The 19,846-nt window shown below is 39.0% G+C and overlaps 1 protein-coding gene across 2 annotated transcripts in view; it reads right to left on the reverse strand.

Moving 5' to 3' along the window:
• The window catches only part of XRN2 (5'-3' exoribonuclease 2), a 112,303-nt gene that overhangs the window by 6,822 nt on the left and 85,635 nt on the right, over positions 1–19,846 (reverse strand). For both annotated transcript variants that reach the window (XM_019516121.1, XM_019516120.1), the window contains exons 28-29: positions 12,001–12,070; positions 5,485–5,629 (exon numbers count right to left, since the gene is read on the reverse strand). In XM_019516121.1, coding sequence (XP_019371666.1) covers positions 5,485–5,629; positions 12,001–12,070 — 215 coding nt within the window. The remainder of the gene's footprint in view (positions 1–5,484; positions 5,630–12,000; positions 12,071–19,846) is intronic.

Below are 19,846 nucleotides of genomic sequence, written 5' to 3' on the forward strand. Positions count from 1 at the left end.
AAAGAAGGCAAACAGGTGAAAAGGGAATACAGGAAGATGGGTTGGCTTGAACATATCCTCCTGCCCCAAGTAGCCAAAGAACTTTTTCTAACATCACTCCCTGTGCTTTTGAAGTAACACAGAAAAGTTCAGGACATGCTGATTTAAAATGGGATTTTTTTTTAAGTTAATTAAAAAAAAATACAAGTTGCCATATTCCTTTCAAAAGCAGTATAGCATGGCTTCTCTTGCTTTTCTGAAATGTATCATTCAATCTAGGAAGCCAATGCAGAGTTGCACAGGCATCATAATGCTTCATTCTTGCATTATTATAAGCTAGACGCTAAATGCTCTATAGATCGACAGTCCAACACTTTCTATTCAGAATTCTGGTACACTTATAAGACACAGTGATAAACTACAACAGAGGTTTAGAACAGATTTAATACATTTCCTCTGTTACTGTAATGGGTTCAACAGTGTGTTTATTAACCCCTTCAGGCTATGCTCTGCTTACAAGTAAGAAATTCAGCATGAGTACTTGCACCATTTCCATTTTAATCCTCTCAAGTCTTCATAGCTTAGTGTTGCTGTCTATACACGTCAAATTTCAGGTACTGTTTTGCACTTCTACAACTCTAGGGTGTCTTAGTCTTACAAAAGTATTTAGTAGTCCAAAGGCAATAGTCTTAACTAGACATTCACTACTTAATCATTAAAATTGGAAATACAAACCTTTTTAAAAAGCAGCTTAAACAACACTGCCCCCCCTCTATATGTCAATTTCCCTCCTGTATTTTAAAGAAAGCAGGTTGTTTTCTTGGCTAGAAATCAGTTCTCCCTCACATTTTTCACATTCAAACCTTAACAGGAATTCTGTCACCCCTAGATTTATCTTCTACCAGGTTGGAAAGTGAAGTTAAGTTCTGGACTAGTTCAACCCATCCTACTGATTTGAAATTTTATAATCAAAAACCCCCTTCCATATATGAAGAAAGGCAGAAGTTTGTCTCTGAGTACACAAATAGTTTTATGAGATGCACCATCTTCATTCACTCCTGCGTAACTTTAATATTTTGTGCACCTTGACATTAACTACATAGTCAACACTTACTGCATCTACACAAGATGCTTACTATGCAGCAGCACGTTACTACTGTGCAGTAAGTGTCACTAGGCAACTGTGCCAGGATGCTACTGCACAGTAACACTGATCACTGTGCAGTCATTTAGTACCTGCATAACCAAGTACTAAATGACTGCACAGTAACAACTGCAGAGTCAGCGTCTCATTAGATGTGGCCACAAAATAATATGGGATTGAGTAGCAAATATGCTGATGACACCAAGCTGGGTGAAACTGCAGCACTCTGGAAGGCAGGGCTAGGATCCAGAATGACATGGATAGACTGTGGAAATATTCCACAATCAATCCAATGAGATTCAACAAGGACGGGCACAAAAGGTCTGCGCCAGGGACAGAATAATTGAATGCACAGATACAGACTTGGGAATGACTGCCCAGACAGCAGTGCTGCAGAGAAAGACCTTGGGATTACAGTGGACCATAAGATGAACAGGAGCCAACAATGCTCTTTTTGCCAAATAAACTATCGGCATACTGGGTTGTATTAACAGGAACGTCACTTACAAGTCAAGGGAAGCGATTCTTCCACTCTATTCAGCATTCATGGGGCCACACATGGAATAGTGTTCCCATACTTCAAGAAGGATGTGGACAATTTGGAAAGAGTCCAACACAGAGCAAAAATAATGATTAGGGGCCCAAGACGCAAGACTTATATGAGGAAAGTCTATATAACCCTAGTTTTTCAGCCTGAGAAATTGAAGACTGAGGGGCCGGATCTGATAATAGTGTTCAAGTACCTGGAGTTCAATTAAATAGTGTGGAGATGGGTTTTTCTCTGTGGCTGTAGGGGACAGGACTAGAAGCAATGGCCTCAAACTGCAGAAGAGGAAACTTAGGTTGGGGATCAAAAGAAACTTTCTGCCTATGAGGGTGGTCAAGCACTAGAACAGGCTACTTACAGAAACTGTAGATTTTCCATACTTGGAAGTTTTCATGAGCAGATTAGACGAGATACTTGGCTGGGGCCTTGACCAGGGAGCTGGACTAGATGACCTCATGAGGTCCCTTACAGCCCTACTTTCCTATGATCCCACAGTCATTTTCCCTTTTGCAAAGAGATCCAATTGCTCTGGGACATGGGAGCAGTTTGCACTGAAGATACTCTGCATGCAAGCTCCAGTTTGGAAGACCAATTTGAATGTCCCTCCCTGAGCCCTGACTTGCATGAAAACATCTAATTAATTTATCCTCATCATCACAACAGCTCATTAGCTGCTGACAGACATTAAAAGAAACACAAACAAAACACAAAACAGTGCTTTATCAGAAGAGGAATCCCATTAGTTTGACCAAGCTCCCCAGTGTCTGTATAGATTGGGCATTTCAGCAGGGGGTTTTGGCTTTTTTTTTTTTTTTTTTTAATCTGAAGTTGATTCAATCAGCTATTAGGTAAAAAGGCCAAAAAGCCCTGCAGAAATGCCCAATCTATACAGATGTTGGGTGAGTCAGGTGAAACTAATGTGATGCCTCTTCTCGGCATGCACTGTGCTTGGTGTGGGGATGTGCCAAGCTTGAAGTAAAGCGCCCTTTTTTTTTTCTCCCCATGTCTGTAGGCAGCCATTATGAATTTAAATCCACTTGCATTTACTCTTTAGTTTCATGACTCTGGTGAACACCTTTTATATAATCCCATTAGAGATTTCGCAAACTTCACTCTGTCCTTGAAATCTGCCAATACACACCTCTTAGTCAAATTTAGCCACTATGTTTAAGGACTGTGGTGTTGTTTAAGAGGTTTGAAATATGGGTTAAGTAGTTTAATTACTGTGGCTAGAATTCTAACCCTAAGCTAGAACTCCTTCAAATAAAACCACTCAACCTGGTGTAGTCACAGTTAAGTACAATTTGGTTTGACTACAGCTGAGTCTCAACTGCTGTAGGCATGCTTGTTACACTATTAAGGGGCCAAACCATGATGTTCCCTCTCTCTTTTATGGTCTCCAAACCATAGAAGAAGCTTGAGCTAAAGTCTTAACCAACTGAGTCTTTACAAGCTTTCTCTGAACTGAAGATATTTTAACAAATTCCCTGTTGCTAAAATGGGCTAAATGAACAGGAGCTGAAGAGTAACTGGCTACAGATGTTTCCAGCATCATCCTGTAACTGTGCAGCTCCAACAGATGAAAATAGAGTTGGCAGCTGGCAGGCTCTCCCTCCTGGGCTCTTAACATCATGTACATTTAATTCAGTGAAACCAGCCTTAGAAATGGTGGAAATTTTTTCAAAAAAATTCCCCTAATGGAGACAAGGCTGAAGTAGCTTTATCATGATCACAAATGGGCTGATGTTGCATATTATTATTATTAATATTATTATTATTATTATTATTTTTTAAAAGAGTGACATTTTAAAACAGGGACATCCGGATGGAAAAATAAGTAACTTGCATACAGCTACCAGAGGCTCTCAAAAATACATTGTGCTGGTACATGCATTTATTTTGATGCATGAACTGCTTTAACAATCACTTATAATTCAACTGTAGTTATACCCAGAACATTCAGGCAAGAATGAGCTGTCACAAAAGAAACAGGAAAGGAAGTGGATCGGAAGCCACAGTGGGACATTTATAGTAGAAAACACCATATTATAACTGTAAAGTGTTCTAAATAGGCTTGTGGATTAACACAAGATAACTTCCTTTTAAATATAGTTTTTCAGAACCAATGCATGAGTTTCTTTGTTAGACACTGAAAGGTATTTTAGATACCATACCAGATAATCAGCTCCAGAACATTATCAGGATCACAACTGTTTGGTTGCTTTTAAAAAAAATAAAATTTAAAAACACACACACATTTCTAAAGAAGGAAATCATATAAAGATTAGAAAATTAACCCACCTATTACTATATTTTCAAGTATACAACATGCACCTTATGCGGAGCAAAAACAGCTGCTGGAACATGCAGTGCAGATTCTATGCGAGACATGGTAAGAGCAAAACAACAAGCAGGCTTAGCTCCCTAGCTGCTGCTACTTCATTAGTTACTACAAGGCAAGATTTTTTCTCCTTGTTCTGCCTTTCAAAAACAAAAGTGCATATTTTATTCCAGGGCACTCTGAATGCAAGAAAGTATGTTAAACTACTATCAGTAATTCTCACTCTTGGGTGCTAGCTGCAAGCAAAGCCAAACTCCATGGAAATGAGGCAGAGGCAAGCCTTTTTATTTTTAACAGAGCACAACTTGGTTTCCATGTGAAATCTTCAGACAGCTCTGGTGTCCAGGGGCTTAGACTTTCCCTTCCCTGTTACTCTAGCTGCTGGCTGGGAATCTTACCTGAAGTCTATGAGCATCAGGAACGCACTACAAGTAGCATAATATTCATCACCACCATTTCTGCACCCAAACTTTTCAGTATTGCTATGCACACCTTGATGTGTTATTTATTGGGAGGGTGGAGGAGTACAGGAGGGCTTAATAAGGATTGCAATTGATGTTTTAGGTCCACAGTGATTGTTCATTGTGGTTTTTTCTTCTTTTTTTTTTTAAACTGTGATGACAAGTCCATATAGAACTTAGAAAGGGGCTACTTGCTTATTTAAACCAAACAAGTAAATAAATGGTATATGCACCTGTATATTTATAATCGTTTTTGGCTTTTATATAGGTTAACATGTAAACGGCCTTCCATCCAAGACAGTGGGAACCAACCATATTGGCAGGGATACCATATATTAGCTCTGTACCCTCCCTGAGTGCCACACCAATCCTCCTGCTTTGCCTGCTGCTCCCTACCCTGTGTTTCCTGACTGATCTGATGCTCTATCTGCCCTTGTACTGCCTTTCCCCTCCTTGATCTGATGCATGCCACCCAGAGGCTGCCCATTGGCCATCCCTGATCTAAGTCAAATTAGTATCTTCATGTCTGAGAAGAGACACAAAGTCTGACTGTGGAAACTTTAAACATGAAATTAGTATAATGTTTTTAATTCATTCATAAGGACATGTTAGATTCAACTCCCTCAAATGTCTCCAATTTTATTGTATTTAAAAATAGGACTTTCTACCTGGAAGAAATACTCACACTAAAGTTAGAGCTATACTGCAATAGTAAATACAACCACAGTATGCGTCAGCACATACAAGCTAGCTTTAAAAACAAGGGCAGTAAAGAGATGGTAGAACGGGCTTCAGTCACCAAGGTAAGTCAAACCAAGGGTGTCTGGTGAGTCTGAGCTGAACTCCACACCCCTGCACCTCTCTGGTACTGGAACCCAAGCTAATTTGCATATGGCTAGCTGGGCTGCACTTCACACCTCCTCAATGCAGTGCAGGTAGGTTCACGCTTCATCTTTCAAAACACAAATGATTTGGGAGAAAAGAGCATATAAATCATACAGGGCCTTATTACCTGTCTTCCCCTATCCAGCCGATCCTCAGGTCTCTGTGGGTAATTCATTGGTCCACCTACTCCTTGATACTGATTTTGTTGGAATGCTGCATTTTGGGATTGTACCATGCGGTTCCAAGCTAGAAGAGGAGCAGCCCCAGAACTCCTGTGCAAAGAACAGATGGATTACAGCATGTTATTCATATACATATAACATATGTATATTACCATATTCATATTTTGTACAGGGTTTCCTATTGCATAGCCTAAGCTTCTGGATGCTGGTAAAGCTATTTGATTGGCTTCAGATTTACTGCACAATCCCACTGTATTTTCTGCACAGCCATATTAAATATGGAAGAGTTCAGCACCTCTCAAATATACATTTGTTTCACACTGGACAAGGAAAGAAAAGGTTTGCAGTTTTTTTAAACTTTTAGAAGGTGTTCATGCCCTGGTTCCTTCTCTGTGGTCTGTGCCAGAGTGAAAAGAAACATTCTTCTAAAAACGAGTTTCAAATTCAGTTCTATTAGTACGAGATTTTTTCAGAAGCCCCAAAAGGATTCTTCTCAGCTTGAATTTGAGGCAGGTTTGCCAGCCTGTTTGCAGTGACCTCAAATGTATACTTAAAACACAGCATTACCAACTTAGCTAAATGTAATACACTATCCAAAAGAGTAAACATGTGCAGCACGGGAGAATGAGGCTTTATTTTCTAAATGTCCAGACTCTTTCTGTGAGTCCATTCTTTCTAGTTAATTGCAGGTTGCAAATGAATTCTTACTGTGGAGTATTTTGAATCTAGGGTAGGGGCCTTGGCTGTTTTTTCCCATCCATTATTCTGCTCAATATGTCAGAAGGTCTGATCGGGAAGAAACCTTTTCAAGTTCTATTGATGCAGTTTTCAATTGACCATGGTGACCTAGCAACATAAGCACTAATTGGCTTGGACTGACTGACATTTGGTGTACAGTTTATATGGGAACACAAATTCAACATCTATTATAACCTAGTTTGTCATCCTAGATTACTAGCAGGAAGAAATGTTTTAATTGCCTTCAAGTACCCATTCTACCATTACAATTATAAAGCAACAGGTATAATACATAAAATCATTGTTTGATTAAAAATATTTAGAAAAATGATACAGCCATGATATAGTTCCCCAAAGCTAAGCACTGCTCAGGATATAAATTCTCCATTGTCTGAGACTACTCAAAATCCACCTATTTTCTGCAGAAAATTTGTCACCATGTCATGGAAGGGAAAAAATATTAATTACAGAATTAGATATTACTGAATAAGTTTCACATAAAGAAACCTGTCTCCTTAAATCTGGTTCGGAAGATGTGTATTAGTTAGCCTACATAGCTGAAATTACTTTTGTTGTAATGCAACATCGAAGGAAAATTTAAAAATACCTAAATATTATTTGGACAACAGGTGTGTTTGTACATTATTTAATAAACAGTCACTGCACCCTTTTAATTTTACATTACTTGCAGAGACACCGACTTCAATATCACTTCCCTCGTCTTTAGAGACAGGTTTCATTTGATTAAGGAGACAGACTGATGGGAGTTCTACTGAGGTTGATGAAGTTGTTGCGAGGCTCAATCTGAGTCTTCTTTCCCCCCCCCCAAACGAGCACTCAAGGTTTTAAAAAGGCAATCACTTTCTCTTTCTTGAAGTTCATACCAAGCACACTACATGTAGCCACCTGTACAAAAGCTGGCAAGCAAGACTGGAAGTTACTGAGGGGTGGGCTGGGAGGGTGTGGGGTGGGAGGGAAGAGGAGAGGAAATGTTTTAATGAAAATGTCCCTGACAGGAATGGAAAGAAGGTCTGCGTAATAATAGTGTACTGGATTTGGCGAGCTGTTTCAGAAAACCCAATTGGCAAATATAACAAAATGGAAAAAAGTACACATTTAAAGACAGCTTTCATGTTTAAATTCCTGTTTCCATTCATTTCAGCTTTCCACTGTAAAAGCAAAGCATTATGACTGCTTTGTCTTGTCAGATTTTAAGGACAGCCGTAATGTTCAAAACAAAAGCAATAAGAACTCTTGCCATCCACTGAGATGAAAGAACTAGGTTCCTATTGGAAAGTAAGAGTCTTTCATGCTGGTGCACAGTTGGCACTTACAATATGCAAAATGTACTTACTGAAACCAAACCAAACACTGCACAAAAGAAAACATTAATTACTGCTGAATTGTATTCTTTTTGCTGATTTTCCATCTCATGCAGCTGACTATGAATACACAAAATGTTATCTGAATTATGTATTAGAGCAAAACTGTAACTACTTGAACAGAAAAAAAAAAATCAATGGATGTTTGTGTGCTTAAACCTGGAAAATTCAAGATCATACAGCAATGCAAACAAGACACTCATTTCTCTTGCTTGAATACATGCGCACTAACATTTTTATTTAATTTTTCTGGGAACCTACTTTTATCTTTAGGTAGACTTAAAGTATATCCTTTTCTGTCACAGATCTACCATTGTGATGGACAGGGTAAACTGCATTGAAGTATTTGGAACATGAGTGTAACGTCAATTCTGGACTTTTACTACCAAGCAGAATGAACACTTCCATTTCTGTGAATTAATATGATGCCCCTTTGCATACAAGATGATATGGGCTGAAAATTCTGTAAGGTTTCTATCATCAATCAAAGTTTTAAAAGCAAAATTTTCATTCAAGATCACTGCTCCAATTCTATGCAAATACAAAGGGATGGGGGTTAAGTTTCTACTTTGTAACTAAAAGGTGGCCCAGAAAGAAAAGTTAAGTGAAGTGAAGTTGTTCAGGAAGGAGTACAATAATCATCACCACTTTAAGGCATTTATGCCCTCAGGTTGCTTCCCAATTAAACAGTCAACATGTTGGTTTTTAAAAGCAGCCATTATAACCGTGCAATAACTATTCACAAGGATTTCTGCGATTCACCGTGATTGTACACAGGGTAAAAGTTAAGCATATTGTTATATTACGCAAAGGTACACCCATTTCAGTAGTATCACTTTTCTCAATCTATGTGTTAGGATAGAGTGACAACCTACTGTTACTATTCCATGTTTCAGAAGTCAGTTGATTTCTGTTGTTTTCAAGCTACTGTAGAAATGAAATGTACACTCGGCTATTAAGCTTCCGTTAAATTCAGTAAGTTAAACACTTACAGGGCATTTAGTATCTTCATAATGCTGTACAAGTACCCTAATACTAAAAGCAAAAAAAACAGTCTTCCTCTACAGCATGGTATGTAATTCACTAAATTACATACCATGCTGTAGAGGTACTCTAATACTAAGAGCAAGAAAAATGAGCCTCCTGCTCTCTCTCCATCTGGTCTTTAATTCACTAAATTATGTATTGAACTTGTATCCTAAAATGGTATTCATGCAAAATTAAAGTTGAGATTTTAATCTGACAAACAAAGTCAGGAAATTAAGTTTCATTCCCTCAGGAACCAAATTTGGTGCCTTGTACCTGTGAATCACTACAGGACCTAGGCTGTGTCTTAGCAAGGATATATAAATAAATAAATACAATTGTCACACCAATGCATGGTCCTTTCTGTGGAATTATGTCTGGTTCTAGGGACTAGCTTATTCAAATACACTACCCACTGCTGCATATAATAAAAATAAAAGGACTCGAACTAGTATATATGTACAGGGTGCAGTTAGCAAGCTTACCGTAGCAAGCTTTATAGTATAAAGGCATATGCATGTATTCCAGTTTCAATTTTCAGTGGAAGTCTTATCCAAGCGCACACAGTACAACTACCTTAAATTCAGGTTGAGATGCATGCAAATTATGCTGTCAACATTCATTCACAGAGCAATGACAGCATTTTCTTCCCTCAAGCATAAGGAAATGAGGGTTAAACCTAGATCTCCCTCAACCCTAAGAAACTTGACAACCAACAACAGCAGGTAACAGATGTAAAAAACTTTGAAAACTAACATGAAGTCTTCTCAGGTGTACACTGAGTATTAGCATAGGCTATAAAATAACTCAGTACCAGAAGAGAACAGATCATCCAAACCATTTGTAAGCATGAAGCCGCTGCTTTGTTCAGGATTATAAAAATCACAGGAAGTTAATTTATTCCCCATCCATCATGTCCCAAGCTTGGAAAAAAAATGTTAATCCAGGTGACAACTTATTTCGATTGTGATGTACAAGCTGTTTCCAGCACTTATTACCGCCCCCCACCCCCCCATGTCCCAGCTCCATCCACATTCACCCCAAATGCAACAAGTACCCAAGGAAACTTTCAGCCAGCTTCCTCGACATTTCAAAAATCTTCCTGACAGGGATGGGGCTGTACTTGCATTCCTTTGGCTGCTCCACACCAGGGAGGTTCCATCTCCTGCCTGCCTACTTCAGATTAAGAGGCTAATCACTTCCTCATTTGTACCAAGCAAGGCCAGCAAGAAATCCAGTACTAAACAGAAGCAGATTGTGACCAGCAGCCTTCTAACAGTACAGGAACATGTTGCTTCTGTCCCGCCAGGTAACTACCCACAGGTTGAAAACATCTTACTATGGAATATATACATAGACTGTATTAAAACAACATCTAATCCAATCAACTCCACCCAGTTCCAAGATTATAAGAACTGTATAAGAACAGATGAGCTTATATTTCAATATGCAGATAGAAATCGGTGACGTGCAATTCCAGGACAATGCTCAGCATGTGTTAAACACCACCTTCAAAAATATGGTCAAATTATTTATTCTCACTGAAGGCTAAAACTGGCAAGTTGGTGATTTGTATAAGCTAAATGAGAGGTATACAAATTATCATCTGAAAAATTGTTGAATTGTGAAAAATAAGATCTTATTTTCATTCAAAAAGCTGGAAGCACATTCCTTCGCACTTCTCAGAAAGGTTCCTTTCTAGGATAAGCCATAACAGGAAGAACTTTGGTCCCATAAAGGAATAAAAGAAAGATTAAAATATGTATGTGAAGGACTGGATGGTGATCTCCAGTAACATCATGAACAACACTGCAGTAGTTACAGTACCTTGGATAAGTTAAAGGGAGAATGACAACAGTACACTACACTCTACGAACATACTACAAAAAGGCAGTACATTTTAAAATACTTGAAGAAAATCATGCCCTCTTTCTCCACTATTGTAAAAGCAAGCCATTGAATAACCTTGCGACTATAGTATACACATATGGCACAGTATTTGAAGAAGTGAAGGGGAACATAGTATAATATTGGGAAAAGAACATTTCAGCTTAATTATCCAATTTATATTTGAATCACTGAACCACTACACTTTACCAAAAAAAGCAAACCCAAAGAATGACAGAATCATAGGGTTCTAAAATGGTAAAAAAGTAGTAAGCTAATGTGATATCGCCTTAAAAACTAAAACAGCAGCAACAAAAGCAACATTTTCTGAAGTTACAGTTATTGAGATCAGGAGTAGAAATTAATAATACATTGCTGAGCACAATGCTGAAAATAAAGAAAGAATGTTAATGTGGAGTCTCACATTACATAGCATGTAAGAGGGAACTGGACTGATTTCAACAGGGATAAAAATGGTTGCCATGGGAGGCGTAATTGTAAAGAGTCCAATAACCTCTCCCTAATCTGATTTTTTCAGCATTACTGCTATAATCAAAAATAGCATATGCAAAAGTTAGTGCTCATCTTAAATTTGTACTTCTGAAAAAGTCACAAAATCTAATTTTTCATAGGGTTCACAGATATCTTGGAGTTTATAAAGTCTATCTGACTTAAGGGCGCACAATTTATCAATGAAGGAACACATGTAAAACATCCCTTATTACCAAACCATGTCACATTCTTTCTAGTCCATGGTACTTATTGGACTGCAGATTCCATAATCCTCCTCTGAGTCCCTTCTGCATTTAATTTAGTTCAGTCTTAAGTAGTTAAAGAAACTGTTTTCAGTGGCAACTAATAACTACTGACCTACAGTGACACTGCCCTACAATAGGCTTGTCAGGCCTGAAAAAGTTGCACCAAAGAAGCTGATTAGGACTTCAAGAGGTTTGTAGCAAGAATCAATGGCTGGTCTGTACTAATGCTGTGGTTCCAGCACAGAAATGATAAAAGTGGAACACCATTAGTTATGCCTCATTAAGCTCCACAACCCTCCTAAAAAGAAATTTGTTTAGCCTGTCCAAAAATCTAATGCAGTTTTAAGCTCTCTGTGTTGAATTTCATGGTATCTCAAAAGCTTCAATAAGATAAAGGCCAAAGAACCAAGAATGGTACCAAAGCATCAACGGTAAAGTTAATTTTGAAGTTTCTGATTTTTAATGGAAAGTGGTTTTATTCCCTTTTTTTCTACACAAAGCACTCATCCCTTTTAAATAAATAAATCATGGACCGTACATCAACCTTACATCAATATTTAATTTAAACAGAAAATTAAAAGCCCAATTCAAAACAAATAAAACCACACAATATTACAAGCTCTGAGGAAGCTCCACACTGCCCCTTTTTATAAAATTTAAATTGCCATACCTGTCATATCTCTGCGGTGGCTGCTGAAACAAAGGTGTAGGCCCCCGCCATGAATCTTGAGGCCTGAGATCTGCATAGTAAAACAAAAAATCTTGATCAGGAAGAAAATTAAGAAGGCTTGTTTTCAATGCTAGAAGAAGATGATACTTAAAAGTTGTGCTCAGGTTATCTTAGGTTTTGAAAGATTCATGAGAATAAAGACAAAACCCAAACTGGGCTTGCTGCCTACTATTATCATCAGATCGAATTCTATTGAATTAAATTGATGCAACTGTAGACTAATTGTGATGTGACACTGGCTTGATGCAGGTGAAAATACAGAATTCAGCACTTTGTATTAATATGTCTAGGAGGAAGTTAAATTTCAGGAACAAGGTGGAAAAATTACAACTGCAGAGGCTAGTATGTGGGTTAAGATTTTAAGCCCTAGAAAGATACATTTTCTGGAATTTTTAAAACAAAAAACACCAACCACTCCCCTCCCCTTCCCTCCTCCCAAAGCAATGTGGCTGAAAATTTTTCAGAAGTTGTGGTAATGTTTAGAATTATTATATCTGTCAATAACAAAGCACATGCACAGTGTGTAACACTGATGTGATTTCTTTCCTTTATTACTGAAAAAAAATATAGTAACTCATTATCTACTGAGAAATGTATTAATTAGGCCGAACTATTTGATGTACAAACTTCAAAAGAACTTGGCATGACAAAGTCAACAAGATGGAAAGAGTAAAACGAGATTCGAAGAATAATGTATTTTCAAGTTTCTCCGGCTAGCAAAATACTACGATTTACTAGTGGTCACTCTGTATGCAAAGTTAACATACAGAAGGGAAAAATAGGTAAATATGGCTGAGGACACAGCACTACAGCAGTAAGAAAGAGTAGTGAAACAGACCACCCACTTTTCAATTGTTTTCTCCTAGTCAAACTAACTCTGGGCAAAGACGTAGTAGCAACAACATTGCTCTAACAAGACATGCAATTAAAGAGCTGCTGTTCTTCTAAATAAATTGACCAGTAAACAGGATGAAAGAAACATCTAATCAATAGCTCCATGGTCAGTTCACAACACTTAAATTGTGTATCAATCAAAAGCTTCAGTTTCAGTGACATCTTTGATTATCTTCAATAGTGTTTAAGTGTGACCTAATTTTAACAGCTGTTTCCAGAAGTTGTCTAATGGATACACTGTGATAGGACACCAAATACCCTGTTAAACTGTCAATATTCAAGGCTTCTCAAAAATTTGCTAGAATATTACATTTCCTTTTCTAACTGCACATAAAATAAGCCAAACATAGGCACAGGGAAATCTGAGCCTCTCTCCTAACTCAGCTGGATTGCTTGCACATTTTAATGGTCTGACCTGAACAGAAACCTTTTATGGCAGCACTTGAGAGAACAGTGTATAGCACAGGCAGGTCCTATTGAAGATAACATAGCTCTGCCAGCGGAAATCCATTCTGATCTCCAATGGTTATGCTATTCCTGGCTGGGTTTCCTTTGATCAGAATGAATCATGTACACAGAAAAAAAAAAATACAAAGGGGTTTGCAGTATGGATAAAATATCCATGGAAGCCTAGATTAGGATCCCATAAACTCAATGTAATCAACTGGTAACTTAAGGATAATCCATTTTATAGGTGAGAACAGTTTTTTCAGGCCCCACTGAGTGGGTGGGGAGCTTATGGCATCAGTTAAGGCACTGGTGATGGACTAATCTGCAGCACAGGTGCCACAAGTGGCATGGGTAGTTTCCACATGTGCCACGTGGCGGACTGGAGAGGGGGCAGGCAGCACAGCAGCAGATAGGGCAGGAAACAGAAAACAGAGCAGTAGCTCTGGCAGGGAGCACAGGGTAGAGAGCAGCAGACCAGCAGAGAGATCAGGGCAGGGGGCAGAAAGCAGAGCAGTAGATCAGTTAGAGAAAGGGGACTGGAGTGGCGCTCTGGGAGGGCATAGCACCAAATTTGTGGCACACCTGCCAAAACGGCTGGCTCCCACTGAAATAGGAAAAGAAAAATGTCAGGCTTGAAGTTCAAAGAGCATAGTATATTAGACTGAAGAGGATATGGAAAGCAGATGTGGTCCCATCATTTGAAGCATTTAAGTTAGGTTTGTAAAAAAGCATTCAAGTATAGATTGCAGGGAACAGTCTTCATTATACTGTCCATCCTAATTTTTCACAATTCATAGATGTAGACCTGTTCATTTTAAACTGGGCTGAAAATGAAATATTTAATCCTAAAATACAGAGCTAAACCAAAGCATATGATTCTTATTTCTCTTAGTTAAGGCTGTTCCCCAGGGGGTTCTCATCAGTGAAAAACACTGTCCTACTGCAAGAAGCAGTTACGTTTTGAAATCTTTAGGAACAGAGTGCCATTAGAATAACTAATCTACCCTTCATTTAAGATAACATTTTGAGGAGGTCCCTAAATCATTAGGGAACACAACTTTCTTTTCAAAAGCATCTAAATCATTTGGACAGTCCTGACAATTTTCACTTTAAGGCCTACAGAAAAAGACTTGTGTTTATGAATCATTTAGTCAGGCATAGCCAGCCTACCATAAATCTCTCCATGCCATGTCTCAAAAAATAGCCATCACAATCAAGCACAACAGTTCTATTCTATTTTGGTTACAAAGTTTAAGTAAGACAGGCATTAAAGGCAGAAGAACACAAGTTGGCTGAGATAAAACCTGTTTTTCTGCTGAACACTCAACTATGCAATCATTTTATGACTGAAGAACCAGATTTAAAAAAAAAAAAAACATTTACCACATGACCAGCTGAAGTATCAAGGAGTTCTGGTTGCATAAAAAGATGCGATTAAACCAGAGGTTGTATTAAACCTGCTCATTAGTGAAGTTGGGCTTGCACTGAATACAAAACTGAGGTAGTATTATTGATTTAAAAGCCCAAGAGGTACAACAGAACACTTTGTTTCAAATTATTTTTGTGGAATACATAATTAAGACTATGACAAGCTCCAAGAAACCATGTTTACAAGGTATTCTTGATGTTAAACAGCTGGAGGCCCACAGAATAAGGAACTACATGTGAGACTATACCAACATGAAATACATTTGTTTGTATTTTGAATTATCCAAAAACTTCCCCATTCAAAACGAAGTCTGAAAACAGAAGGTAGTTGGCACTGCACTATAACATTCGGTTTCAGTATGTTTTAACAGTCTCTCAAGTTCTTAAATTTTTATTTTTAATTCAAAATTTACAGGTAAAACAAAATGGAAGAGACTGGGTACACAAGCACTTTCAAGGCAAAATGCAAAACCCATTTTGACACAGCTGTCCCATAGCCATCCCACAAGAACACAAGCAACGTACAAAAATTAAATGCAGTCTTTGATGATTGTATTGAAGACGTCTCTTTGCGTGCACTCTATGTTAGACGTGACTCGGACACAATTGTAGTAGGTTCTTTAAGAACTCTGACAGACAGGATTTTGGGTAATATTGATGACAAAGCCAAGAGCAACAGTAGAGAGCAACAGTGGGAGTTAAGAGAAGAATGAAGAGGAAGACATTCAAACTGTCCCCTTAGAATATGGAGAGCAGGGAGAAAATTTATACACTCTCACTCTTCAAGGAGATGGGGAAATTACCCTTTTTTGAGCAGCTAGGAACTAGGCAAGGTCTCCAATTCATCAGGAAGTTGTGTAGGTGTAATAAGTTCTCCATCTCGGCAAGTTGAAGGCCTACATATAAGTCAGCTTTTATTTAAAAAAGTCTTTTGTACATAAAAACAAGTCCAAGGAGACATTCTCCAGTGAAAAACCAAAGGAGTTTGGTCACTACCAGATACAACGAGCATTTATCACATGGACCCTGAACAGTAGAAGTTTGGCATATTGAAAATTCTCATTTTTCCATTGGAGATGGTGACAGAAATCCCTCCATCCATCTAGTTCTAATCAAGTCTTTGTACAGCCTTGAGGAATGCATGCAGTTTAAGCATTCATAAGCATAAGTGTTTAAAATAACTTATTACCATATGGCTCTGATAGATGATCAATTTAAGGGAAAAAGCCTAAAACAGTCAACTGCTCTCCAAAAAGGTACAAATAGGAGAGAACACATGACAGTTATTATTTTCTTTGGTCTGTAAAATTTAGGCATTTCCTAGCACTATAAGGCCATATAAACTGCCTTTTCTACAGCTCCTCAAGTGACAATTTATCTAATCAGTGTGGCAATCAAAGACAAGATTTCATGTTTACTGATTGCACTAATCAAAATCACTTTTCCAATGCAGCTAATTGACAAGTTTACTGACTGGAATGGAAGTCATAAATCAGATACTCTGGATTGCAGAAACCAAATGTGTCATTCACGCAGAGTGCTACCAAACTGCACTTGACTCCTCCAAGTTATCAGCACACAGACAATTATTCATCAACTGAAAATTGGCACATCAAAGTCAAATCAGAGAACAACAGTAAGAAACACCCAGAACAGGCTCTTGAAAAGGAGGTAGCAGTTTGAGTGACCGCAATGCCCTTCTAGAGTCCAATTTCACTTCATTATATGAATATAGGGCTGTGTATATGTGCACGTATATACATCAATACACATCCACAACTGTATTATACATATGAACGCTGAATACAAGACTGTAAAATAAAAATCGTGATCAATCTATTCCACAAAATGTCTAAGCCTTAACTGCTTAACTACTCAAAAATTGAAAGTAAGTTTGCATTTTCAGGACACTTAGCAATTGAACTGCTAAGGTCACATGCAACTATTTTCACGTTTCAAGGGCAATCGTCTCATATCATCTGTGTTCTCTCTTGTACACAAGAGGAGCTTCTTGAATGTGGTCCTGTATAAGTTACAAGATGCCCCATTTAAAACCATTTCTTTTCCCTCCCTTGTACATGGCTGTCTAAAACTTCCTAGTTGAAGATACTGTTAGAGTCAGAAGAAGTCTTTAAAAACCCTATCTTGTTATCTGACCCCAGCAGTCTTTCCTGCCCAAGGGCAGGGGGGCTGGACTTGATGATCTATAATGTCCTTTCCAGCCCCTAAAAACCATGAAACTATGAACAGATGATTTTATTGTTATAGCTCATTTGAGATACGAGGTGAAGAACCTCTCAATTTGTGAGAGGCATCTATTTGCCTGTTCCCTGACAGGTCACAGAAAGACAATGCTAACTGTACTGTTAGGCTGAGTGATAACAAGAAAATCCCATCTGGCCTAAACCGGGTCTAGGATCAAAATAAGGACTGAGGGTTTAAAGAGATCTTTCAAACTTGAAGAGATCTCACCTCACATGCAGACAACTAGGAATCAAGATACCCATTGCCATTAATTTTAGTTATAGCAGGACCACATGAATTAAGTATTGAATAGACAGCCCCAAGCTTTTCTGGAGATCTATTTAGCAGCAGATAAACCTTGCTACTTTGCACAGAACCCTTGGAAGCCGTGCTCATCCCAAATGTTACCTTATTAACATAAGCAAAAACAAGCTTTTCTTGGTTTAATTTTATTCTCCATACATCTTAGGTAAGGTTGGTATATCCCTCATTAACCAAAGAGGTCTTGAAGTCTTCAGTAATTTGCTACCCTTGTCAGGTAGTTCATAAATCATTCAAGTGCAGTAGAAAGATCTGAGAAGGACTTCTAAGGCTTCAGTTAATGACATCACCTTGAAGCCCTTCATATCATCAGATGAAGAGGAGAGAAACACAAGATGGGAACCATGTAATGAAGAATAAGAAAGAAGTTTTCTATTAACATAGAGAATATCAGCAATAGGCTGTCTCAAGTCTATTAATACTTTGGAAAAGCAGAGTGTGAGGATTCAGCAACATTTTTACCCTCCCTCACTTTTTGAAAGATTACTTTATTTAAAGTTCACAACTGCCACTGCATGCCATAAGGGAGATGAACCGAGCTAAGGTATCTGCTTAACATTCCCTTTCCCCACATGGTTAGTAAACTGCATGGAAGCAGAAACCAATCATTGTCCAAGAGAAGATACTGGGAAACCAGAAATCAAGAAGCACATCCTGAGGAAAGGAGCAGCCAGCAATCTGCTCAAGACTATCTGCAAGGCCACACCTGCAGAACACACTAAGGCTGCACTATTACTTTTGGAATCAGATGTCCTGCTCAAAACATGGGAACGATGCTTTCTTGGTAAGTGTTGCACTTGCCAGCTACCCAAATCCAAGGGCACAATAAACCTTCCTCTATTGTTACTGAGACTTTGAAGTGGTAGAATGAGACTGTTTGAGGGAAAATAGAGGAAAGTTCCAGGATGACTCCTGAGAAAAAGAGATGAACTGAGATTTAACATCAGTGGATTCAAACATCCACATTTTGAAGTGATGACATATTGGCAGATGGAGTATTTCCTACACAGACAGGTTCTCAGATGTTACAAGGATGCGAGCTACTCAAGTAAAAACACTGAGTGATCAGCTCAAAAAGCTCAGAAAAGGCTGAGGTAACTATTTTGAAAGACTTGCTTCAGAGTACTTACACTTTCTTTAGAGACCTGGAACTTGCAGTATTCTTAATGGACTAATTAATACAAGTTTTTTTTTTCCTTTTCTTATTGGAGGAATACAAATATATGAAGGTTAAGTTTCATCTAGATCATAGGTATAGGACAATCATGCATTCCATTCTTCTCATCTCATTCTTGCTGTGTTTCATCTCTATTCCTGCAAGCATTTAACTTGTCCCAAGTAGTTAGTCCTAGCCTCTCCACATCCCACATGCAACCAGCTTAGTCGCTCAACCCAATGCAAAAAGGTACCACCAGGTCAAGTGCATTGGGTTGAATGACTAAACTGGTTTATTGATTAGTTACAGGTGGAGCCATGTTAAACTCAGTGTTTCAGCAGATGAAGTTGGGATGTGAACAGCATAAGCAGCTTGGTATCTATTCCAAATGAAACTTACCATTCTGTCCCAAGTAGGGTATTCTGCCCTCTTTATTAAATCTCACCAAAGAGCAAATTTTAGGTGACACACCATGCAACATTTACAACAGAAGCCAGCCACTCCTGATTAATGGAGGGAATGTCTTCCTTTTTCATACTACACTGGTAGAAACTATCTTTCTATTTTGCCTCCTACAATTTAAAGAAAAAAAAGTCATCAACTGATTTTCTTCAGCAGAGATTCAGAGACTGAATCCTAAAACAGGTCGTGTTACAGTGTTACACAGTTTAGGGTTACCATATTTCCAGTATCAAAAAAGGACACCTGTGAGGGGGTGGGGAGCAGGAGGAAGGGAGGAGAGGGGGAAGGGGCATACAATTGTGGGGGGCAGTGATATGCTCATGCCCTGCCTCTGCCCCTCGCTCCTAAGCCCCTGCCCCCACGGCTCCCCCGTCACTCCTAGCCTACAGCTCCCTGCCCCCTCCTCCCCCAGCCCTGCTGGTGCCCCACACTCTGGACCTGAAGACCCCTGCCACCCCCAGCCCTGCCCCTCACTCCTGACCCGCAGAGCCCTCTAGCCCCCCCAGCCCTGCTGCCCAAGCAGCTTCTGCATGTGTGCACATGCACACACATATGCACGGTCTCTTTACCTGGGAGCAGCTCATGGGCCCCCCAACAGCCAATCACCTTGCTTGCTGCACCTAGCCACAAGCAGCCAGCCTGGGAAAGCAGAGGCAGAGCAAAAACCTGGACATTTGCTTCCATTTAGAATCACAGAAGTAGGGTCGGAAGGGATCTGGTAGATCTTCAAGTCCGCCCCCCTGCCGGGGCAGGAGAAAAACTGGGCTCAAATGACTCCAGCCAGGTAGGCATCAAGCCTCTTCTTAAAGACCCCCCAGGGTAGGAGCCAGC

The sequence above is a fragment of the Gavialis gangeticus genome, unplaced genomic scaffold, assembly GCF_001723915.1.
Source record: "Gavialis gangeticus isolate Ggan-Ray unplaced genomic scaffold, GavGan_comp1, whole genome shotgun sequence".
Classification (NCBI taxonomy): domain Eukaryota; kingdom Metazoa; phylum Chordata; order Crocodylia; family Gavialidae; genus Gavialis; species Gavialis gangeticus.